At 38.5% G+C, this 23,745-nt stretch overlaps 1 protein-coding gene across 3 annotated transcripts in view; it reads right to left on the minus strand.

Annotated features, from left to right (window-relative positions):
* Positions 1–3,940: 3,940 nt before the first annotated feature.
* Positions 3,941–23,745, minus strand: part of DACH2 (dachshund family transcription factor 2) — a 259,072-nt gene continuing 239,267 nt past the window's right edge. Inside the window, exons 8-12 of one of the 3 annotated variants that reach the window (XM_065643287.1) lie at positions 18,016–18,158; positions 17,385–17,532; positions 16,052–16,195; positions 12,963–13,028; positions 3,941–4,717 (exon numbers count right to left, since the gene is read on the minus strand). In XM_065643287.1, coding sequence (XP_065499359.1) covers positions 4,680–4,717; positions 12,963–13,028; positions 16,052–16,195; positions 17,385–17,532; positions 18,016–18,158 — 539 coding nt within the window. In that variant the 3' untranslated portion in view covers positions 3,941–4,679. Of the gene's footprint in view, positions 4,718–12,962; positions 13,029–16,051; positions 16,196–17,384; positions 17,533–18,015; positions 18,162–23,745 lie in introns of all 3 variants that reach the window. The other 2 variants (XM_065643288.1, XM_065643286.1) reach the window with 2 other exon arrangements.

The following is a 23,745-nucleotide window of genomic DNA, read 5'->3' on the forward strand; positions in this document are numbered from 1 at the left end:
TTCTTTCTCCTCTTTTTAGCTAATTCCTCTTGTTTCATTTAATGGCAATGGTTTTTCCTTGTGATTTGGCCACTTTGGTGGAAATGGGGGCCAGTTTATTTTAGGCATGTGGCCTTTTGGTAATAAGGTTAAAGCTGCAGACAAAGTCCAGATCCTAAAAAGAGAACTCTGCAGGCACTCCACACTTGTGTTCAGCCCTTCATAGGAAGAGATCAATGTACGATGACCCAAACCACTTCTGTGCATTTCCAGCAAGACAATCCAAAAGACATCTGCTCCCTGGTGCCGTCTGTACATCCATGCAATGCTGCGACACTCCACTGCTCAATGCATAAGCTGTACCTAAGACTTTATACTTTGAAAGCACTCTTAATAACCTTAGTATAAGATGTATTGTAATGTTTATTATGATGGAAGCGTGATGCAAATTTTATTATGATGAAACCATGTTTTCACTCAACAATTCAAAGTAAGTTTCTATCCATTTTCTTATTTCAGGATTTCTTGTGAAAAATGAATACGTCTGCCTCACGGTTGGCTGACTGAAGCACACAATGATGAAGCAGAGCCGGGACAATTTTCAGTATGAACTTGCCACTTCTCTGGTTGTTGCGTCTCCACCATCCCTCTGACTGCCCAAAATTTATTCCAGAATACGGAGCACTTGCTCTGTTACCAGGAGCAACAGGCGTATGTATGGCCTAACCCATCCAAGATCGTTGTTTTTAAAGACAATGACTTTAAACTCAGCAGCTGTCCCAGCTGAGCTGGCATCGAGCTGGATCGCTCTTAGAGGGAAGATCTGCAGTTATCGGCAGATCCCCTGCCCATGGGAAGCTGGGGCAGCCCTTGCAGCTGTGAGAGGTGAGCAATTCCCTTTTAGGGACAGCAAAGACTTCTCCTTTTCCCACAAGTAACCCTTCTTGTAGACAGCCAAAGCAGAAAACTTACATAATGAAAGGGAACTACTACTCAGTGAATACAATTTCAATCGCATTTTTGAAAAAGCAGGGCATACATTTTCAAACATGCAAAGCCAAATGTATTTTTAAAAATTTTAAATATTATAAAAGATCCAATTTGTTAAGGATCAGTTATCATGAGGGCATTTTAATATATGGTGCTGTATTTACTTTAATAATTTTTTATTATGGCAACAGAATCAGATAATGAATATATAGTTAAATATTATTGTATTTCTAACTGGAACTCAGAATAATGGGTGCTCTTCTTTATTTTAAAAAACTACGTCCAAAAATATTTTTTTCCCCCTACTTAGGTTCCCACACTCTGACATTCATGCAAAGGATGCTCTGTTCAGGTGCCAGTGTCAGCTGGCCGACAGAAGCAGAAATGGATGATGGTCTAATGGAAAGGGAGAAAGCTGCAGCATTCGTGCTGTGCCAGGACTGAATCGGCTCATTTCAATTGATTTCTTTGATGTACAAATATAAAACTGTAGTATCTCATAATTCATCTATAAAGTCATCATTTATAAAATACTTTTCTCTTCCATCCCAACTTAAAATCATCAAAGACACCCTTATTTGCAGACAGAACTAAAGTAAAAATGTTTATTAACAGTGATTTTTCCAAGTGCCTAAGCATTTGTAATAAGTATAACAAATGACAACAGCACGTGACCCGGCCTTAAAAAACCCTTGGTGAATAATTTTCCCTCTCTCTCACTCCTCACCCCAGCAAGGAAGAAGCAGCGGGACAGCGGGAATCCTTTCTACCAGGGTTGCTGCCAAAGGTGACAGATCGTCGGCTGGGGCTGGCGAGGCCACATTCCCTGTTGAGGCCAAATCTGCACACACAGAGCCACGGGAGCAGCGGTGGAGATTGGCTGAGGCCAGGAAGGAAATTCGTAACAATTCAGGTTAGCCCACATTTTGTCATGTTACCAAAAATATTCTGTAAATAAATACACTAATGGGCCGCTTACTTGTAGACAGCAATTACTTAAACCAGCATTCAGCTTTTAATGCACAGCCATGCATTTCTGAAGGAGAGTGTTCTCGCTGTGTGTAAGTATAGATCCAGATTTTAAATTGAGATTGGTCATTATTGATTCTGTTAGAGTTTATTATGATAGCAGTCTGCATTACACCAGATTCATAAAACTGCTGAAATACACCGTCCATTAACTTGCCTGCATTTAGCCAAGATCACCTTGTGTCCGGCGAACACCGGTGTTATTGGCATCATGCCATTTCAGAGGCAGGTCACAAACCAGGAGACGCTTTGTAAGAAACTGCACCCCAACCTCGGCCGTGCCCCGCTGCAAACCCCATCCCCAACCCCTGACCATGTCCGAACGGGCTGTCCCTGTCCCTCTGCTCCGCCACCATCAGGAGGAGCTGAGGACATGGGTGCAGGGTCCTGCTCCTCTCGTTCTGGCTTTAGTACCTTTCTCCACCAGAAAGTGTGAGTTACAAGTGTGCTCGTTAGGTTGAGCTGACACATAAAAACCTCAGTGTCTTGGTTTGTCAATATTTATCAGGAGCTGCCTAATAAGGATTTAACAACAGATTGACTCTCCGAAGTTTATCAGTTTCCTAAATCTCATTTGCCAGTACTTTGACATTTAAAATTATTTTGGGAAGGGCAAATTAGAAATCAATGATGTACTCATCAACCCAGTCAGTATCAATGCAGCTCTAAGAAATGTAAATCAGCTGTTGAGGAAAAAAACCAAACAAATAAAACATGCTAAAATTGCCTTTATGGAGACTAAAGAAAAATGCTACCCTTTCAAAGACTAAAAGACTTAGTTACTTTTAAGTCTTTCTGAAATGCACGATGCTGAGTAACTCATCAAAGAGCTTTCTTCAAAAGCTGCAGTTCATAGAAGCGATACCAGAGTTGGTTCAATCAGTCAGAAATCCCAAGGACTGTTTCAAGTCCTTTTTAAAAATAAGATTTAGAAATAAGGTCCAACACTCACTCAGAGCATCCCGAGGGAACAGCAAGTAAAGTTAATAAATAGCCAACGGTAGAATTTAAGCTCAGGTGCTGCAGTGTTTTACACATGTGAGCTTTTATTAGAGTGCAGGAGGACTCACAATTTCTTTGTACCACTCAATTTTTGATTGTTTGATCAATGGCAGTGGGATTAATGCAGTTACTAGAAAGCTTGCAATAGAAACAATATGGAATAAACCGTGTTTGCACATTGAAGGACTATTCTGATAATTAATGTGACCACGGGTACCACAGAGGCCAACATGTTTTCTTGACCTGACACCTGGTTACGCTAAAAGATTTCTTTCAGGAACAAAAAATCAGATGACTCTTTTCTGCTGTACTCCATAGCATAGTTTGAAGCTACACTTTGAAAATTAGCAAAAGTCTGTTAAGCAGAAAGAAAAGTTAATGATAAAAATAAATTAAATTTCGAAAACATATAGATAGTAGTATAAAGAATCACAGGAAATCTATTCCCCATAGATCTATTTAAAGGAGGTTTTGTTTGGTTTTGACAGTGATTTAATTCAGAGTATGTGTGTGTAAACATAAGCATGTGTAAAGAAACAGGAGTTTGTGAGTACACAAACATTGTGCCTTTGGCCCATGAATGAAAGTAAAGAGTGAACAGCTGATGACTTAACTCTACATGACCCAAACCAGCTTTCAGTCATGTATTTTGGAAAGGCGTGTTGCAATTGTTAAGGTTCAGAATTTGGAACATAAAATCATTAGGAAAATGTTTAACGCCAACCCACCCTCTTTATTAAGTAATTTCTTCAAGTATTTTTAATAGTGCAAAATATTGGTTTGCATTAGTACAGTAACTATGGGATTTCACAGTCAAAAAAAAAATCTTAAAAGATTTCCAAAGTCAAACAAAAAAAATTTTAATACTGTATTCTTAGCAAGAACATTTTTAACAAAGAATGTGTACTTTAACTTAATATGGTACAACAGAGAAACCATACTTAAAAGTTTCCATTATCTAACACTCTACTGCATATTCAGTTTTTCATTTTAAAAGACCAAAAGCCAAGCTGAACTGAGCATAAAAAAAGCATCAATTATAATCCTCATATTACGTCAGCTGTTAGGGTTTAGCTCACACTTTTGAATTGGTCATCTAATGAAAGGACAATTTTTACATCATTCTTTTAAAAAATGTACACACATTTCTTTTTAAAACGTAATATATATCGAGTATCTGCTTCAGTAAACAAAGCTTAATTTATAAACACAATCGAAACAGCTCCATGTTGAACAGTTTCAGTGATAAACTGGACTTTGATGTACAGCCAGTGAGGACCTTTGTGGCTTAAAATCATTGTGCCATTGCTATACAGTAATAGCTACCTCCACAGGGAAAAAAAAAGTTCATTTTTTTTGGGGGGAAGGGGAATAATTCCTGTGTGTGCTTAAAAATACTAAAACTCCTTTCTATCTCCAGGGACCTAAAAATGATCTGTTGCAACAGGCTTGGTTTGGTATGGTAAGCTTGTAAAAAGTCTCAATATTTCTTAATGACAATACGGCAGTTTTCGATGCAGCAACAGTAAATTGCTTGAAATTGTCCTTCAAGTTTCATGCTACAAATCCTGTTTTTCACACAGTACTGAAGGCATCAAAGGTTGGAAGGGACGTATTTCATGAACTATATAGTCTTCAAATAGTGATCATTATACATTTTTCAACAATAGGTGTTTCCTTCAGTACATAATAGTAGGTTTGATGTACGTTCTGTTTTCTGGAGGAAAAAAAAAAAAAAAGAAAATAGGTCATTTACACGGTTACATGTTTTATAATTAATTTAAACTTAGCTGGGTTTCCTATTTGTTTGTGGATTTTTTTTTTTCTCAAGCCAAATTATCAGCCCTACAAGTGATACAAACTGTCCACCACAGGAGTTCACCTTACAGAGGAAAAAGCGCTGCAGAGCCCTCGAGAGGTGAATGTGGCCCAGAAATGAGCTGGTCCCAGAGCACGAACCGCTTTCCAAGCTGGTGGTTCAGGGCTGGGCACTCAGTCGGGCGAGCAGAGCCTGAAATACTCAGATTTGGATTTTCTTCCTTTATGGCATTTGCTTTTTAATTGAACGCTTGTTTTCCTTCTTTTTTTCCAGAAGGCAGCCCGTGCTGCATTGCACACCTCTGTGAGACGGGGCGGGGAACACGGCATCACAACACACCATTATTACAGGCGCAAAACCTTCCAGGAACAGTGTGTTACAACAAAATTGCATTAAAAACAGTAATAGAAGTAAATCAATATATGTTCTTGGAAAACTATTCTTTCCTTCAGAAACCACCACATTTCTTTTAAAATTATTTTCCTTTATTTAGGGAAACAAGTAGTAAGGCACTTATTTCCTTCACAAAAATGTTCCTAGTTATAGTACCTATCAACTGTGATTTTTCACATTAGGCAAGTTTAAGCCAGAGAATAAATAAATATTAAAATGCCCACAGAAACTAAAGCTAACAAGAATCCATATTCTTGTTCATTATACAATGAATCATGAATTCACCCAGCTAAACCCGCAAGTACTGATCTTGGAGATGATAGCAAAATGATAATATTGAGAAGCATTTTGTATAATGTTGACATCTCCCCCATTGCTGTTTTACATATGCCAATACCAAACACTCATAAGGAAAGAACAAGTATTGACCTGCTAACTGACGCTGATCCTTGGAGCAATCTCAAAGTTTGCCACATTTCAATTTCAAAATGCATTTCAGCTATAATATGAGTGATTTATCATTTAGCAGTAGCTGTCAAAGTAACCTCCTAGATAAAACAAAAACATCTGGAACCATAAACAGAGAAGAGCAGTAGCTGAATTTTAATCCAAATCCGACATGTTCACTTCATTAGGAACAGGAAACAGCTAATTAGTAATTGAATTTTTCATGGTTTTAAGGAGGCTCAGACTCTCCAAACAGAGCTGATTTAATACGTATTTTGGATGTAAACAAGAATAAAGATCGGAAAAGCCAGGGACATAACATCTCTGGAGGAACGTCTCGGGGCATGGGAACCCCCAAACGAGTGACTAAAATTAGTTTCAGACCTTTGGGTGATTAAAATTATCGCCTTAAACTTTGCGGGGCAAATGTTAAATCCTGAGGAGGGGGCAAGCAGAAACAGAAATACCGAACACTGTGGTTTGCTTTTTCTGTTTCTCCATTGGATTATTAAGAAGTTGCACGTGACATCTTCCCATCACAGGCTGTAGGTGATTTAGCCGATATTAAATGTGTACTTCTGGAAAAGGTGAGCCACTGACAGAATACGCATGTCAGCACCACTGCCTTCAAAAAATCATATACATACATAGTGGCTGATGGACACTATGTAAACTTGGAATCATATTTTGATTTTTCCTTCCTATTCCTCTTGTTTCTCAAGGAAAGTTTGATGGAGGACTACGGAATACTTGCAGGAGAGAAAGTAAATGCCAAAGCCTGAGCACAGTGCAGCCACCCAGGAGATATTATTTATCAGTAAACAGAAAGTGCATAGTTAAATATTTCCTTTTTATAAAGCTCTCGATTATTCTCCAGAAATTAAAACACTTTTTTGTTGCTATGCAATAAACTTAACTCCACGGCATTGACCCCATCATACAGCAACTACCTGTGAGGAATTAAAGCGTTAGGAGCATCTGTACCACCACTTACACATGACAGACAACACGATGTTGTCGAATTCATCTTTTTGAAGAACATTCAGCATCTCCTCGGTGTAGCTGACTGGAAGCTACGTACCATTTTATAGCATTTTACTGTATTCTATTGCAAAGATTTGAATAAATCTGTGTGCAATAAATGTATTCTTTTATTAGGTTTATCCCTTAATCAAGTATTCATTTATGTGGGCTTCATTCTATTAAAAAATGAAATTATACAAAGGTGAGCAAAAGCATAGATTTACAGTAGTTTAAAGCCTAATCTCATTCTCTAGAGGTAATATTGACAATATAAAAACTGGATAAATGATATTCCCTAACACTAAAATATGCTTATGAGCCCCCTGTGCATGTTATACTGCTTTACAACCTACAGTGAAATGCATGACTGGCTTAATAAGCAAGACATTTAGAAAGGATTTTTTTTTTTTTTCCCTTCACAATGGATAACACAAGTGAAGATCTCACCATTTCTCAGTGAGCCAGAGTCTATGTTAATAATTGTAATTTTCCCTCAGGATGGTGCTGTCTTCCCTGCATTGTTAGTCCAGGGGATACATTAATCTCTTGCACTCTCTTTTAGCAACAATATCATCATTCGTCTTTTTCTTTCAAGGTTTTAATGAGTGTATAAAGGACAACTCCAAAAGCAATAAGTATCATCTGCATGTTTATTCACTTTTTTTTTCCAGCCTATTCAGCATCTCTGAATTTTCCAAATCTTTTGTGAGGCTTTGTTTGTAATATCTTTATGTCAGTAATTCAGCTGTATTTCCATAAAACTACTTTAAACCAAAATTTCTATGTGTACCCTCACAACTCACATAAACAAATGTGCCTCGGTAATGCTGGTGTGCAAATCCAGCTACAGCTTGGGGTTGCTCAGGTGACTTGAGCACAGTATGAGCTGGAGGAGAAAGTCATTGCAGAAAGGAAATTTGGGATCTGCTACATAATGAGAAAACAAAGATAAATTTGTTATATTGGTACGTGTAAATTATTCATGCAATTTGAAAAATAAACCCCAGCACCACATAGTGCAGAGAGTATGGGCAGCAGAGACGAATTAATAAACTGGAAAAATCCCACTTTGCCAATTTACATGAAGGAGGAGTTGCTGGACCCAAGGTGAGGCAGAGCCGAGCAGCCAGACCCGGGCGCTGCGGGAGCCACTGCATGACTCTGCTCCAGGGTTGAGTCCGAGTCCTACACCAGGCAGGAGCTGAGCTCTGGACCCAGCCTGGGCTACGGAAACAGCGGCTCAGTTAGATCAGAGCCAGGCTGGGCTTTGGATGCAGCAACACATGGAAAATACAGTGCCATAAACAATAAATCTAACTTACAATGCTGGGGCTAAGTTGTTTGAATCAGTCTCTTACTTTGCAGGAAAAAAAGAAAATATCAGAAAACAGTTTGCATTACCTTCTACTGTGGATGAAATCCCTGAAGAAAAAAACCAAAACTGAACTAAACTCCTTTGCAAACAGGGGTGCTGACCGGCCTGGAAGGAGGCTGCAGCCAGGCCCCTGCTAGCGGGGTAGGGACCACAGCGATCACAAAACCACAGACAAGGATCCTTCACTGCCATGGAAAAAAGACCTGGTCTGCAGCTAGCTCTTGGGTTTTTGGGCTTAGTCATCCAACCGAATAACAACAGTGAGTAAAACTACTTCTTTGCTTGTTTATTAGTTGTCCAGTAAAACTTTCCTTTCCATTTATCTGTAAGTATTTTCCAAACTGAGCAGGGAAAGAGGAAAAAATACCACTGTGAGCAGGGCATGGTTTCCTCTAGACTCACAGAAGAACATGGACAGTAAATGCTGTTTCTGAGAGCAGCAGTACTAATGGAGTTTGCTTTGCTCTCTGTTCTTCTCTCGCTCTTTCCTATTGCCTCTTCTCCACCGCTGCAGGTATGTCAAATATTTCCAGGTCCATGCTAATAGACCTAAAAACTTGTACAGAAAATAGGATTTCTAATGTGTAACAATAGCCAAGGACAAGAGTATGTTCACTGAATACAAACTATGCAGATGCTGGATTGCCATTGTCAGCTTGAGCCGACAGGGAGATAACATAGTGGTTCCTGCTTAGGAAATATTCAAGCCTACTGACACTGAATTATTGAATAAATGTTTTAGTCCTTTGTAAGAACAGAAAGGTATGGACCTTCAGACTCAACAGTCCGCTGGGAAAACCTTTCCCCACCTTTTGTTTCCAGTAAATCACAAAAAATCTCAGCTTCCTCTCTCATATGTGCGTGTGCTTACAGAGGCAGACTCAGAAAAACACCGAGTACCAAAAGCAGAAATAACACCAAGCTCAGCGATACCATTACGTTTCAAGTCCTGCATTTGCATCACCAGCAGACGAGCCATGTAGGCAGCCAGCACAGTAATCTCATGGCTAGTTACTAACAAGGGCTCTTTTCTTCATTAGCAGCTAATGAGATGGCTTTCAGCAGTGCGTGGCACGGATATGACAGTCTGGTAATTGCACTCGAACTTTGGAAGAGTTTTTCTAGCAACACGGCAATACGACACAGCACCAAGTAAGTACCAGAGGTTTAATAATTCAGAGCGTCCAGAGCAGGACCCACACGAGGGATGGAGCATGGCGTGGACAGGAGCAACAAGAAAAGGCCTAAAACTCAGACGAAGAAGATAGCCAAGAACTCGATCATAAGGAACATAACAGACCTTTGTTTAGTTTAATCTCAAAAGTTTCTAATTATGGGGTTCTGATCTTTTCTTACATAAAATTGTAAGTGCTTGAAGATGTTTTTTCAGTGAACGTAAGACCAAGACAAAACCACTGCAAATTCTAAGATGTTGAACTTGTCTCTTACAGAGTATTCTGAAATTCCACAGTATGGCTGGCTTCAGCAGATTGCAGCATTTGAACGTATAATTTCATACAGTAAGAGAGTTGTTAAACCTCTTAAAAATACTATCCCTCTTTTCTGTCCCACTTGCATCCTTTTTACCATAGGCTGGATTTGACAACTGACTGGTTATACCAGAATGTTGAAAAAAAATATAGCCCAGTTTTCTAAATAATAAAAACCAAAATATGTTCCAAACTTTAAAAGTCCTTCAGATCAAAAGTTATTTACAGTTACTAAGAGTTGTTACGCTAAATTTCTGCCAGGTTATTTCAGAAATAGAAGCAGCAGCAGCCCTGGGCCACCCTCCTGTTGCAGGTACAGGGATCCACGTTTCCTTTGATCGGTGGTTTCATCTCAGGGAAGTCTGTCTTCCTACACTGCTGCCTCCTTCTTGAAATTTAGAGTCTTTTACTTTTTTTTGGAAATTGTTATAATCAAGGATTATGGTAAAAATCTATTTTTAAAAATTTTAAGATAACATTGCTTTGATGATTGTTCCGATATCCCCTAACAATGAAATATAGTAATACAAAAGTTAACTAAGGTATAAACATGCAAAAGGAGAAGTCTCCCTGCGATCATAAAATGATGTTATTTTCTGTTCAGCAGTTCATGTTACTGCTGTTCATGCTAATTAATTAAAGGAGCTGTTGCTGTAATGTGCAAACAGGGAATCTGAGAAACTGAGAGGGCTTTTAGGTCTCGGAGTGAAGTTAAGTCAATCTGGGCGCGGGCAATCAAATGTAATGAAATCACTTGTCAGTGCTAAGCTTGCAAAAACTGTGAAGTTTGACTAGGGAGTAAAAGGATTATAATTAGATTTCCAATAGGATAATAACTAAATGGCAGAAAGCAGTAAAGAGAAAATATTACTTTGTTAGCTAATGGTGCTGCTGTTCAGTTTTAGTTTTTATCAGCACACTTGTAGTTGTGCTAATTTAATTTGCTTTTATCAGCAAAAATGCACTATTCGAATGGTACTTGAATGTCATTTGCAAAAATCATTGATCTGAAGGTGCACTTAATGACACCCAGTATGTTTATTTTATGTGAAACGGAGATTGGCTGATAAAATGGTTGATGCACTATCTTGCTGGCCCACGAGTGAGTGATGGGAGCGAGAGCAGACAGCGTCTGTGCGCACACACCGGCCGCTCCTGCACCGCTCGGCCACGCAGGGGCTTCCTGACCACAGCAACTATTACCTCTGTTTTGACAGCTAAAAAGCTTCTCTCAGCTCAAGCTGTGTGGGACTGGAAGACCAGGTACACGGAGGATGGAGGGATTAGACTGTAAAGTTCAAAAAAGTTTTAAGTCTCGTCTGCGCAAAATTTCCATTCAATTAATACACAAAGCATAGAGAAAATGAGTCAACTAAATGGGAAAGATTTATAATGCAGATCAGAATCCCAGTATATGAACAGCTTGTGTTAATAACATCATTTTAAGAAATGAGCATAAAATATGATATGACTTAATCACTGTGAAAGGTGGCTGTGCAGCATTTTTGTAATTTTCCTTTAAACCGTCTTAAGGAGACACTGGCAGTGAAACTAATTGAATTTCAAAGGAAAGGCACTGTGTGAATGATAGATTTCTGTCCAGCAGAGACAACAGAAAAAGAAAGGTCTGCATTGATGCTAAGGCTTTTTTCTGTGCAATAGAGGAGCTTTTTGGAAGCTTGGAACAGCTTTGTATTAGGGACACATGTTCTGACCCTTCCTCCTCCCAGGGCCCAAAAACAAAGGCAGGAAATGAAGGGGCAATGAGGGAGTGCGCTCAAATTGCTCAAGGCAGCAGTGCAATAGGAGCTGTCAGGTACAAAAATTGTAATCAAAGGAAAAGAGAATAAAAAGATATTACAGTATCAGCATAAATAAAAATGAAAGAGCTGGTGCTACAGGACAGAAACACTTTGAAATCTAAACAAGCTCTACAGAGCTTTTCAGAATCCTTTTTATCAGCTGCGAGTGCTCAGTGGAAGGACTGGCTAAACTCATCCCACGTTTGCTATATGAGCGGGATTGCCACACTGGAGCTGTCAGAGGAGGCTGTGAATGCTGTCACTGATCTCTGCGGTGACAACAAGAGGAGCTTGGCCACTGAGGAGGGTCTGAGAGGTTTACAACTCCTGGCGCGCAAGTCGCCAAGCTCAGACGTAGCGGATATCCAGTTCTCAAGGGTTCAGGCTTTTAACCTGAACAAAACCTTCATGATCCAAAGCCTCTTAAAACTAAAGAATGATGTAGTTGGGATCAGATTAAAAACAAACCAAAACAAACAAAACCCACCAAACCAACCAACCAACCAACCAAAAAATCCCACCAAAACAAAACCAAACAAACCAACAACAAAAATACACACACAAAAAGCCCTACAAACCCAAAAAACCAACCTGAATTAAAAAAAAAAAAAAAATCACAAGGTTTTCTTCTATTACAATAGACTGTAAGAAGGGTAAGAAAGTTCTCTTAATTCCTTCTAGTAAGTTAATGATTGTTGGAAGTGGCTGCGCATCACCTTCCCCACAGTTATTTATAATAATTTTTGATGGGAAAACACATTTGAGCTAACTGTAACTTTTTTCCTTCAATTGAAAATTGAACTTCCTTTTATTTTACTAGGTTCTGTCAAGATGCACCTTTGACTCTCAGAATCTTTTTGGAAGAGCACTGAGCACTCACCTCAGCAGGTATCATAAACAGATCAGAAATGTTAGCAATATTCTGCTCGTCCAATTTAAATGCATGTGTCCCAAGTGCTTATCCAATATTTTGACTATTTCTGGCAGTAACAATTTTCAAATTGTAATATTTAGAGCACAACTCTAATCACGTGTATACATACGTACACACGTGTTATATGTATGTATGTGCATCAAAATAAAGCCGTGATTTGCCTTCTTTGTAATACGTAGCATATGAACCTAAAATCACAACAGGAGACAGCTTCTTTGGGAAGTGCTCAGACAAGACAGGAATGTTCTGTATTTGCAAACAGGCACAGAACATGCGGAACATGGAGCACTATGGGATTTCCTGTAACATGAATGTGACTTTCCTTTTCCACCTACAGTTCACCTGTTTTTTGGAAACAGCTGTGATCTTGATAGGAAGGTAAGGATAAAGGTAAATATTAAAAAAAAAAAAAAAAATTGTAAAAGTACTTTTGAACTAAGCACATATATATGATAGCTAGATATGAGTTTCCCACACCTCTATTTAAACCATTTTAAGTTCTGGTCTTGTAAAGTATTGATCTTTCAAAGGTTTTCTATATTGAACAGGAAAACAAAATGAAGTTGTGTAATTTACATTTAACTCAAAGCAGGAAACAGGGACAAAAACTATTCTGTATTTCATTTATAATATGGCTCATGATAAACACACATTTGATGGGACATGGTACATACTGCACCTTGCATTGCTGCACTGTCATGTTGGGTTCCATTGTGTTCTATTTCCATATCTGGGATTCCAGCATCTGAAAGACATGACACCAAAGATTAATGCATTCCTGTTTGTCCTTCTCTCATGCATTTTTAGAAAAATATTTATAGTAAACTAGGGTGATCTCCAAGTTACACGGTCTTGCATAAAACATTTGGTCTTCATAGAATTTTCAGTAGTAAATTGTTTCCAAAATGTGCAAACATTACTGGTCTCACAGTGAATTATTTTTAACATGGTTCGCATTTGTCTGACGATCAGATAATAACCAACACATGACATTAATATGTCTCTACAATTCTCTTCGAGAACGAAGGCATCTGACATATGAAAAATAAAAGTCGAAATCAAACTGTGATAACATAAACTACAACTACATTGACTCTCCCAGCCACATACCTGAAAAGTACAGAATTAAGGAATATAGCCAGTGTCAGTCAACATGTTTGTGAGTGTGCGCATCACTTTGTATAAGTGCACATTATAGATCAGGACTGTGCAAACTGCATTTAAAAGACTCAGCTCAGGATGTTGCAAGCATGCGCTATCACCCAAAGCAAAATGACATATGTGATATTATGTGACATATTTCCACACTTCTGAGAAGAGTTCTCCAAAATGGATTGTGCTCTTTTTTTCCAGGTTGAGGAAGGGTCTCCTAATGCTATGCACTCCTGAACTATTTAATTTCATACTGATAATAGCTCTGTATGCACAGTCCTCGGGGTGGGGGCGGGGGCTCCAACACCCCAGGGTGTTCCGATAACAGATGCCATTATCCACCTTGTGCCAACAAGGATTAGCATGAAGGGTATGTGATTTGAATCCATGGCACCTCGAATCCTGGAGAAACATCTGCTTCCCTTATAACACAGCACTTAAAATTACAGCAAGGAAAACCCCACACCTGAAAGGGAGCTGCCTACAGAGGTTTGCCGTTTTTCTGTCCAGAAGCCTCTTCTGGACTTTCTCAAATAAAGAATAACTGCACTGTTGCTTTCTTGGGTCTCTTTAGCTGTAGCATCAGCACCTATCGCAAAGATGACATTTTCCTGGTCACCCACAGCCCGACCGGACTCTACATCAGTGCAGGTCAATTACAGTATAGTCCATACACAGAAGAGTAATATTGGTACTATCTTAGTAATAGATGTGTAAATGAAATATGTGATATTTGCATATATAGCCTTATAAATATATATGAGCAAATAAATATTTTCATGTATACAATTTTTTCTTATAAAATGACAAGTGACTGCTACTCTATAGGGTTTCCCTTATTCAGATTCCTGTTTTGAAGTAAAATTCGGGGCACTGATCTATTAATCTCGAAAGGTTCCTTCTTTTCAAATCTTTCAGAGTATAAGTTTTATATACGTCAAATGACAGTCATCTGTAACTAATAACAGCATCTGTTAAATGAGACAGACCGTCAGAGTTAAATTAAAAATATTCAGAATAGCCCTTCACATTTTGTTGTCATAAAATTGTACCTGCAATTAAATTGTGGATTAAGATGCTAATGAGCTACCTGATTTGCATGTGAAATCAGATTAGCATGTAAATATCAGCTTCTTGCAGGCACTAACATATATATGACTACCTGAGTGTGCCTGCAAATCAAAACGTTAGCAGGCAGGCCCGCAGCAGCAGATGTAAAGATCTGTTAATCACATTGCTGGCATGTTGGTACCCTTTAATTTGTGGTTTCCAGAACTGCTGAGTGCTCCTAACTGCTGCGTGAGTGGCAGGTGCTTGCCAGCAATGGCAGAATCTGGGTGAAAGACATTACAGAACATCTGGATTTGGGGTTTTTTTCTGACGTTCATCTCAAGGTGCTGGCTATGGCTGTGGGATCCGCTCTGGGCATTTTTCTGATCCAGTGGGAAAGGTTTCTGCTGGCTCTGTGCCCCCACTCTCCCTTGGGTCATTGTCCCTTATCATGGTGCAACTGCAAGCTGTATATCCACCCCTGAATCACCACCCTTCACCGGCAGCGCATCAGAAGTGCCAGCCAGCTCCCCGTTACAGTGATATGCTGGACTATAAACCCAGCAGATGAGAAGGCCTCTGAAAGATGTTTCTCTCCTACTTAAAGAGTTTATATCTCTTCGGTGCTTTAGATAAATCACAGCTCACTGGCTGTCGCAGAGTGCTGGGATGGCAGTTCACATAGAAAGGCTCACCCTAACTTTAAAAACCAGTGTGGGCAGCCCTCGCCACTGAGAACTCAAGACAAGCTAAACTCATTATTTTTACTCAGCGGTTGAGGCAGTTTTTGCAGTTTGCTGATATTACAGCTCAGGTGCTTGGAGTGCCCAAAGTGGGCAGCACAAAGTTAACGTAAAGACAGGCAGCAGAGACTGAATCCAACTCTGAGTCATGAGCTTCTGCAGAGACTCCAGGGTAGGGACACACAGATCAAACCTTCGCTACAGAACCTGAAATCATTAAAACTCAACTAGGCTCAGTCTTAAAGATTCAAACCAAAGCTCTAAACTTTGGTCAGAACCACATTAAGCAGGAGAGGCAAATCCTCCCACTACCCAAACCATAATCACTCTGTTTAGGAGATTAATTGATTTACTTTTGTTTCACAAGAATAGCTGGGAAGAAGTATTCAAAACCTCGTCGGCTCTGAAAACTGATACACAGTTAACAAAATTAATAGGTCCTAAGGATGAGCAAACTTCAGGCAAACAGCTTTTAAAATGAAGCTCAGCAGTTCTAAAAATGAATCTGCTGGGAGAGAAGAGTTCAGAGAACCTTACAGGAACCAAATTTCACATTGTCTTAGCTGGCACTGTAACAGATTTCTCTGGTAATATATTCAGCATTTCTTGACATGTCTGTGTAAACTGCTCTGTTTCTCTAGTTGCAGATGTGTTTTTTTTAAATCACGACCCAGAGCACATGGCCTGAAGTAGATTTTTAATTATTTCAGGAAAGAATTGGGTTTTTTAAATTCTGGAATTTGCTTTGTGCATCATCTCACTTTTTTGTCACTCAGTTAAACATAATTTTAAGATAATTGTGAAAGGCCAACTAAGACATTACCATTTAACATCCTGAGACCGTCACCTGATGTGGCCTGTTTAAGCGCCTGTTCCACTTGTTCTCTTCGTTTTGATTCAAATTCCAAAGCTTCCTGCAATTTTCTCTTTGCCTTTTTTTCTTTCTTCAAGCGTTTCTGAATTGTTGCTGAAATGTAAATATATTGTAAGAGTGGCTGTTAAAGCACAATTAATGTATAATGGAGACAATCAATTAATTTATGTTCAAGGGCCTAGTTCTAGCTCACAAAAAACTAAAAAAATCTGACATGAATCTGACACAAAACCAAAAAAAAAAAACCAAGCCATATCCTGTATTAAAACAATGAACAGTCTGAAAGGGCTTTAGACCTTGGTAAAGATCTTGAATTTTATTCTAACTCTGGAATTATTCCATGGATTTACATCTCCTGACCAGAATCTCAAAGACCAGAGTCTCAAAGCCTGCCCAGTGATTCACATTTATGCAGCCGATTTTACTTCAAAATGCACAGGAAGACAGTACTTGGCACCTACATTTCTGGTCTTATCTAATTTTACCTTTCTGATTTTATGGATGTAATCTACAAGTAGCTTTTGGCACAGAAAGTACTATTCTTCTATTTTAGATGCAGATTTGAATTTTAAAAATACTGCATTCTTTGCAATATCACAGTGAAAATTCAGATTTACCAATTTAATTGCCTGTTATTATGAAAAGTTCCTAAACAGTCATGGTTTTGTTTTAGGAGGCCCCATATGGGGAGGGCTATTGTATCTCACTCTCTTGATGGAAAAAAAAAAGTCTAGGGTTATTCACTTCAGCTCTTCCATCTATTTTGTTGCACTGAAGTTTTCTACAAAAAAAAAACCTAGCTGACTAGCAGCTAAGCTACAGAAATGTGGGCTAGATAAGTAATGAAAAAAAATCACCTAAATACCCAAACTACAGACATGTTATCTTTCTCACAGTAAGACTGATCCTCAGTGCTTGGAGGATAATAGTAGAAAACAAAAGAAATTAAAGCTGTCAAATGAAGAAATCAGGCTGGGAATACACAGGCAGAGTGGTAATAATACATGGAAAGCCAGGAAACTGAATCAGGAACCAGCCAAAACTCTGTGGCCGGTTGCCCTCCAGGAAATAATCCTTCAGTCACTGTTCTGTCTGCTTACAGAAAAGTGTGCTTCATTCTGCTTTGATTAAATTTAAATCTTTCATTACCAGTGCTAGTCCACTGCTGCATTACATGGACGTACGAATGTCAGTTAACTCCAAGTCCTCAATGGCTCCAGCTGGAAATGCCAAAGGGTTATACATTTAATAGATATCTAAACTCCATTTTTCATTCACTCACCTCTGCTTTGCAGCTCAGCTGTGAGTTGCCTTTCCAAGCTCTCTCTTAGTTCTCTCTCCCTACAAAGCTCCATCTTTAACTCTTTCTTTTCCTGCTGGATCTGCTTTTCCTGGACTCTCGCATTGTCCACAGCCACTTTCAGGAGGCCCTAAAACACACACAAATGTAAGATCTGAAAATGCCAGTTTGTTTCAGCAGTGACAAAATTGTTTTATACCCTCTAGGAAAACACAAAAATTAAAAGCAGGAACCTATAGACCTGGAAAGCAACTGGGCATTTGAAGTAGCTAAATGTTATATATGAGCAATTTTGTGCCATGGCTCCTGCTAATTCATCCTGCTGACGTGGTTTGGTACAAACCAAGTGCCATGTCATTGCTGAGCTCAGTCAGCTGCAGGACGAGCAAGGGAGGAATAATGAGACTGGTGAACTTTAATGTGACCATTATTGCCAATGTATGAAACCCTTTCACAATTGCTAATGCCAGGCAGAGGAAACCTTGGCATTACCTTAAGTAAAATAAATTAGAACTGCAGATACAAAAGAGTTTCTGAAGCTTTTAAAAGAGACTGAAAAAGAAACACATTTTATCTACCATGAGAAAGCCTGGCCCTATAGAGAATAATTTACCTGTATGTTGGTTAATAGTGTTTCTACTGATGAGAGACCATCAGCAAAAAGAAATGGCGCCGGAAATCCAGGAGGCAAGGCCTGTCCAGCCAGTTGGACTTTATCTAAGGTAGGTTTCATTATTGGAATAGCAATTTGGACCTCTTCTGTAAAGACAGGTTTACAAGCATCATCAGAAAGCGTTGGAAACATAGATAAACGTAATTTCTAAAAACCGGTGTGCTGTTTACATGGAAGTCAAAATACAAACATGTTAGTAAAATTGACATTGTTTCAGTCATTGGGCAGCTGTGATTGTTGCTAAGGTAAGTTTGCAAAATAATACAAAACCATAATAAATATATTGAAAACTATAACATAGCTGTAATAAAGACTATTTTATCTCAAATTCTACAGAATTGTAATACAGAATTATAACAGTATTACTCAGTTCATTCAACCTGAATGACCTTTCTTCATTCTATCACGTTTGCCATTCTGTGATGTGCATTTTTTCCTGCTATAACCTTGACAAAATTCTAATCAAGAACCATACCACATCGCTTTACTCCTTTAAGGTTACCCTGCCCGTGCTGAGCAGTAAATAATCTCCACTGAGTCAGACCCTCCTGCTTCGTTCGCAGCAGCTCCACATTGTCCGTCAAGTATCAGCGCAGGTTTTCTCAACAAGTACCTTGCTGCTGTCAGCCCTCCTGGGCAGGGCAGCTCCCCCTTCACTCATTGTTTTAAATACATGTTACTATAGGTCAAGCTGTGCAGGGGCAGTAGAAATGTGTATCCAGAAAGAAACAACATTAGCAATGATTTTTCAAAAATCCTTTAAATTGTGATGAGTCAGTACTATCACTAATGAACCCACATTTTTGAACAGGATAATTTAAACATATTTTAGGATCGTAGATGTATCTCCTTCTCTCAGATCCCTATCAGTACTTCTTCCCCATGTATTCATTTTAAACATCAATTGCTGAAAAACAAAAAATTGAAATCTGCTAGCAGTCTTTGAAGCGAAACTCCGAACGTTTCTTTTACTCTGCAATGTTAAAAAAGTATTTCTGTGTAATATTCCAGGAAAATCCAATCTATATCTTCTATGTTCTTGCACTTGCAGAAATCATTAATATCTTCTCAGCAACTGCTTTTTAGTAAAGCTTGCAGATAATGGACTGACCATAAGTTCATGATGCACGTGTTTTCTAAGGGCGACTACACAGCCAGTCCTGATAGTTTCATTTGTCAAGTGCTTTGGTCATATTAAAGCCAGGATCTACAACTAGAGCATACCATATTCAAAGGCCTCCTTCTCATACCTCTCTTGTTTCAAAACAAACCAAACCAACCAAACAGACAAAAACAACAAAAAAACCAAGCAAAACCAAACACCAAACAAAAAACCCAAACAAACAAAAACCAAACCTTAAACAAAACAAAAAAGCAACAACAAAGCAAAACAATCAAACAAAAACCAAACTGACCCTCAGAAAGAACCTGACATCAATGCATTAAAGCGCAGTGTCTCCACAGCAGCACTAGTACCTAGTGTAACAAACTCCAGGAGCATCTATTGAGTAGGAAACACTTTCTGCTCTGTTTCTAAAACACTCCTGCTGACAAGGAAGTATGGGCATTAGCAGTTTTGAAGCATTCTTTGAAATCTCTGTTTAGGCAGTGTTTTGTTTTCACTGAGTAAATTCATTAAATGGAACATGTTCATAATGATTCTTCAAGGTCAATAACAACAAAAGCCAGTAACCTCTGTGCATCTTTGTAGCTATAATATCACTTTAGAGCTCTGGTCATGTAATTTAAATGATCCATTTGAAAATAACCCAACCCTGGTAACACACTCAGGCCATGGAGTTCATTCTGATTCAGATTTACCATTCCTCATATTTAAATATATCAGTGTCAGAGTTTTATAAATAAACTGATTAGTTGTCGCATGTGATGCTACACAGAAATAATATCTAAGCCATGGAGTCGCAAAAGACTAAACTAAAGTGGCATTTGAAAAAGAAAGTAACACATGAAGTATGCATAAAAAAAACTATGGCTGCTTTAAAATCTCAAGAAATCTCTACTATTTTGAGATGAAAGTAATAACATTAAACTGGCTGAAAGGAAAATTACTATTGACTGTGAAGACAGGTTGCATGGTCTATGGTTTGTAATGTTACTGTACAGCAGATTGAAGTTTCAAAATAGTATTACTCTTCTTTAAAGAGATAGACACAGCTAAATTAGGTGCTGCTTGCTGCAGTGAGGATCAAATGCAAAAAGAATCATATTTCATCAGACCTAGTCAACACCAGGAAAATAAATAGAAATATAAGAGGTATGCAGGCAATGATTCATTTTGATAATCTGGCCCAAGAGAGACACGGAGAGACAGCACACAGATCTAAGCTTCTACCAAAAGACAAATAGGACGCAGAGGGTGGGAATTGGGATGACAGTGTAGCAGAGGTCACATCGATTTTCAGCAGCAGTTTTCACACAGATGAGATAACCCTGGACTCTATTTGGCCCATTGTTCATATCCTACCTGTCCCAGAAGCAATAAATTCCCAAGTCCCAGAAAAAGGGCAGTAAAGAAGAAGGATTCTACTTATGACTTCTTATGATTAAGTTTTTGTGCTAACCAAACATGCTTTGCAGACCAAGGTCACATTGCATGTTAAAGTCTGTAATAGCTGAAAACTCGGAGCAGCATATTATGTTTTAGCGTATATGGGTGGAAACTGTCAAACCATTCATCTTTTTTTTTTTCTGATTGAAATCACACTCTGCAAAGATGAATGATAAATGCATTAGAAATCTATTTCAATCTTGTAATAGGACTTCACATCTGAATGGTGTCTACATCTTGCCCATATTCTGAGTAAGTGCACAGTTAGGCAGAAATTTATTAGCTAGACTGGAGAAATCATAATTGGTAAAGCAATTAAAAATGGCACACGTTGGAAGCAATTTTGTGGACTGTATCGAATGTATCTCTTTAACAGGAAAAAGAAAAGATGTTGATTTAAGGATTTTGATTTTAAAATAACACTAAAAATAGAAATGCTAAAAGCTGCACTAACACGTATAGTACAACAGAATAAACAAAAAATAAAGCTAGGACAACTACAACCTAACCAAGGACACAAACAACCTTTCTATTTATTGAAGCAAAGTGGGAACTACTTTTATTGAGCTTGTTTGTTAAACCTGCCATGGTTTATAATGGCATTCAGGAATCCATTTAGAAGTGCAGTCTTTTTATTTTAATTTCTAGCTGGCATCCAGATGAATAGACAAAAGCAAGAATTATATTTCAGAGAAAAGGAATACACAGTAAACATTAACAGTGAATGGAATATAATTCCAGGAAAGCACATGGAAATCCGCTAGAAGTTTTCCTGTTCTTAGTTTGATATACTGAAGTATTTCATCTTCTGCCCAAATTGCAGAAATGGGGATTGAAAAATAAAGCATCAACCTACAGACTAAACCCAGCGCTGGGAACACGAGTAACGCGAGTTGCTCCCTGCACGACAGCGCGTGGCCCAAACCTGCCGGTGATTTTATTTGCCAGCTGGTTTCTCTTCTTTCCGAAAGCACGTTTTTAAATCCATCGTTCATACACCTGGTATGGTATGTCACATCCCCCCCCCCAACAAGGTAAAAATAATAAAACTATCATTTAAATATTGCCTAATGCCAGTTAAACCACCAAGTTATTTCTTCACATACACTTAAAAGTTTATCTATTCGGACCTGTATAAGCATTCTTCACCTCAAATAGCTTATAGAATATAACCCATGTATAAAATACGTATGTGGCATATGGAGAAAAGAGTAACAATTTATACAAAATTTATAGTTATTAATCTGTTAGTTACTAACCAAGACATTTGACCTCTGAAAGCCCTCAGCCAGTGTTCATAAGACGGTTTTGGACACAGACGGCAGCCCAGTGACTCCTTTTCCATGCCCGTGGCACACGGACCAGAAACCTAAGGGCTAAAATGCTTTATTGCAATTATAATTCCTTGAGCTTCGCATTTGAGGGGCAGGGATTACATTTAATGGTCCGTAGTTACTGAAGAACAGTCTAAAATCTCTAACAGACCTTTTTGGCCTTTAATAAAATAAAATAGAGGATTTGCAACACCAGCTGTGTTGAACGTGCTCCTCATCTCTGAAAATAAGATGCTACATTTTTTTTTGAAATAGCATTATTGGCCCAAAGATCTTACAGAGTCATCCGAACCAGTGTATCTTTATGGTGGCAAGAGGTCCCTCCACTTGCAGCTGTGTAATATGTCTACTTCACAACAACAGTGACAGGCAGCAGTTCCAAACAGGGGCACGTTGACAGAATTAGGGCCCAAATTCTAATTTTTGATGGCAAAAAGCAGTTACCCAAAAAAGTGAGACTTGTTATATTAATTTTAAACCTTGGCAACTTCTCTGTTGCTTAAGTAGAAACTAGTAGAATTTTTTTTCTTTTACAATAAGTATGAAAACCCTGTAACGTGAAGCATTGTTTATTTCAAATATTTTGTATCTGTAAGCCTGCAAGGACAGGGTTATCTGTCTTCAGTGTCTTAATAACTCTGAAAATCCTCCCTAAACCTCTGCCTGCCATTTTCTGCCTCCCTCATTGCTTCTCTGCCAGGAGCTGAGCACTCCTGGTCATTGGTGAGAAAAGAGATTCCTCCTCCCAACCTGGCCCCAATCAGACTTAGAAATTTACTGCTGCAACCTTGTGATTCAGGTGCCAAATTTAAAGCCGCTGCTGTTTTTCTTAATTACAGTCCCTGAATGAACTGGGTCAATGAATGCAACTGGGGAGTAGCTGATTAAACCTGTGCCCTAGCTTTAAATCGGACTTTATTTCATTTTCAAATGATTCATACAAGTTGATAGCGCACAAGCATTTTTCACTACTGAGCTTTGCCATGAAGAAACTCTGCTTTACAGATACTATCTCATCATTATATATACATTTCCAGGCTGCCTTAAAAGCCTTTGGAAACTCTCACAAACCAGTGACATCAACTGTCCTCTGCTTCACAGCATCCTCCTCCCCGCTGGTTCTCCCCCAGGCACTCGGAAATCAGTTGATTTTGTCCTGAAGAAGTGTTTAAGAAAACCACGTCTGTTACATTTAGAGCAATATGCTGGCTTAGGAAATACTGAATATTTAGAGTGGTAAAAAAAGAGAGAGCAAACTGTGCAAGCAATGGATTCAGCACCTTTCCAGAGATGTGTTCTCAGGAACTAGGATGCTTTGTTTTCCTGAAGGATGTCATAAAACAGGGACTTAAGTGTTTCCACAGCAGAAGGAGGCAAAAAGCAAAAAAAAAAATTTCACAAGAAAAGGCTGGAACTACAGTCTACAAATTGTCTTTATCTGTGCACACTTTATCAAGAAGTGCATAATTATACAGCTTTGACATTTTCATCAATGTACTCTCTTTAATAACACAGAAAATTATACCTATTTATAACCTCAACATATTTACAATATACACTGATGTTCACATGGTGCTGATGGTAAAAACACCTGAAAATATTTTATTAATTCGAACCTTAAAAAAAAGGACCCGAGTTAGATGAGATATGAGGTTTGCAGTATTAAAAAGTGAAATTGAGAAGTGCTGTAATTCACTAACTAGACATCAGAACTAACGTGTTTCAGTTCAAGTAAATTCAGTCTAAGTTCAATATGCACAGATTAAG

Source organism: Caloenas nicobarica, chromosome 12 (genome assembly GCF_036013445.1).
Source record: "Caloenas nicobarica isolate bCalNic1 chromosome 12, bCalNic1.hap1, whole genome shotgun sequence".
Taxonomy (NCBI): domain Eukaryota; kingdom Metazoa; phylum Chordata; class Aves; order Columbiformes; family Columbidae; genus Caloenas; species Caloenas nicobarica.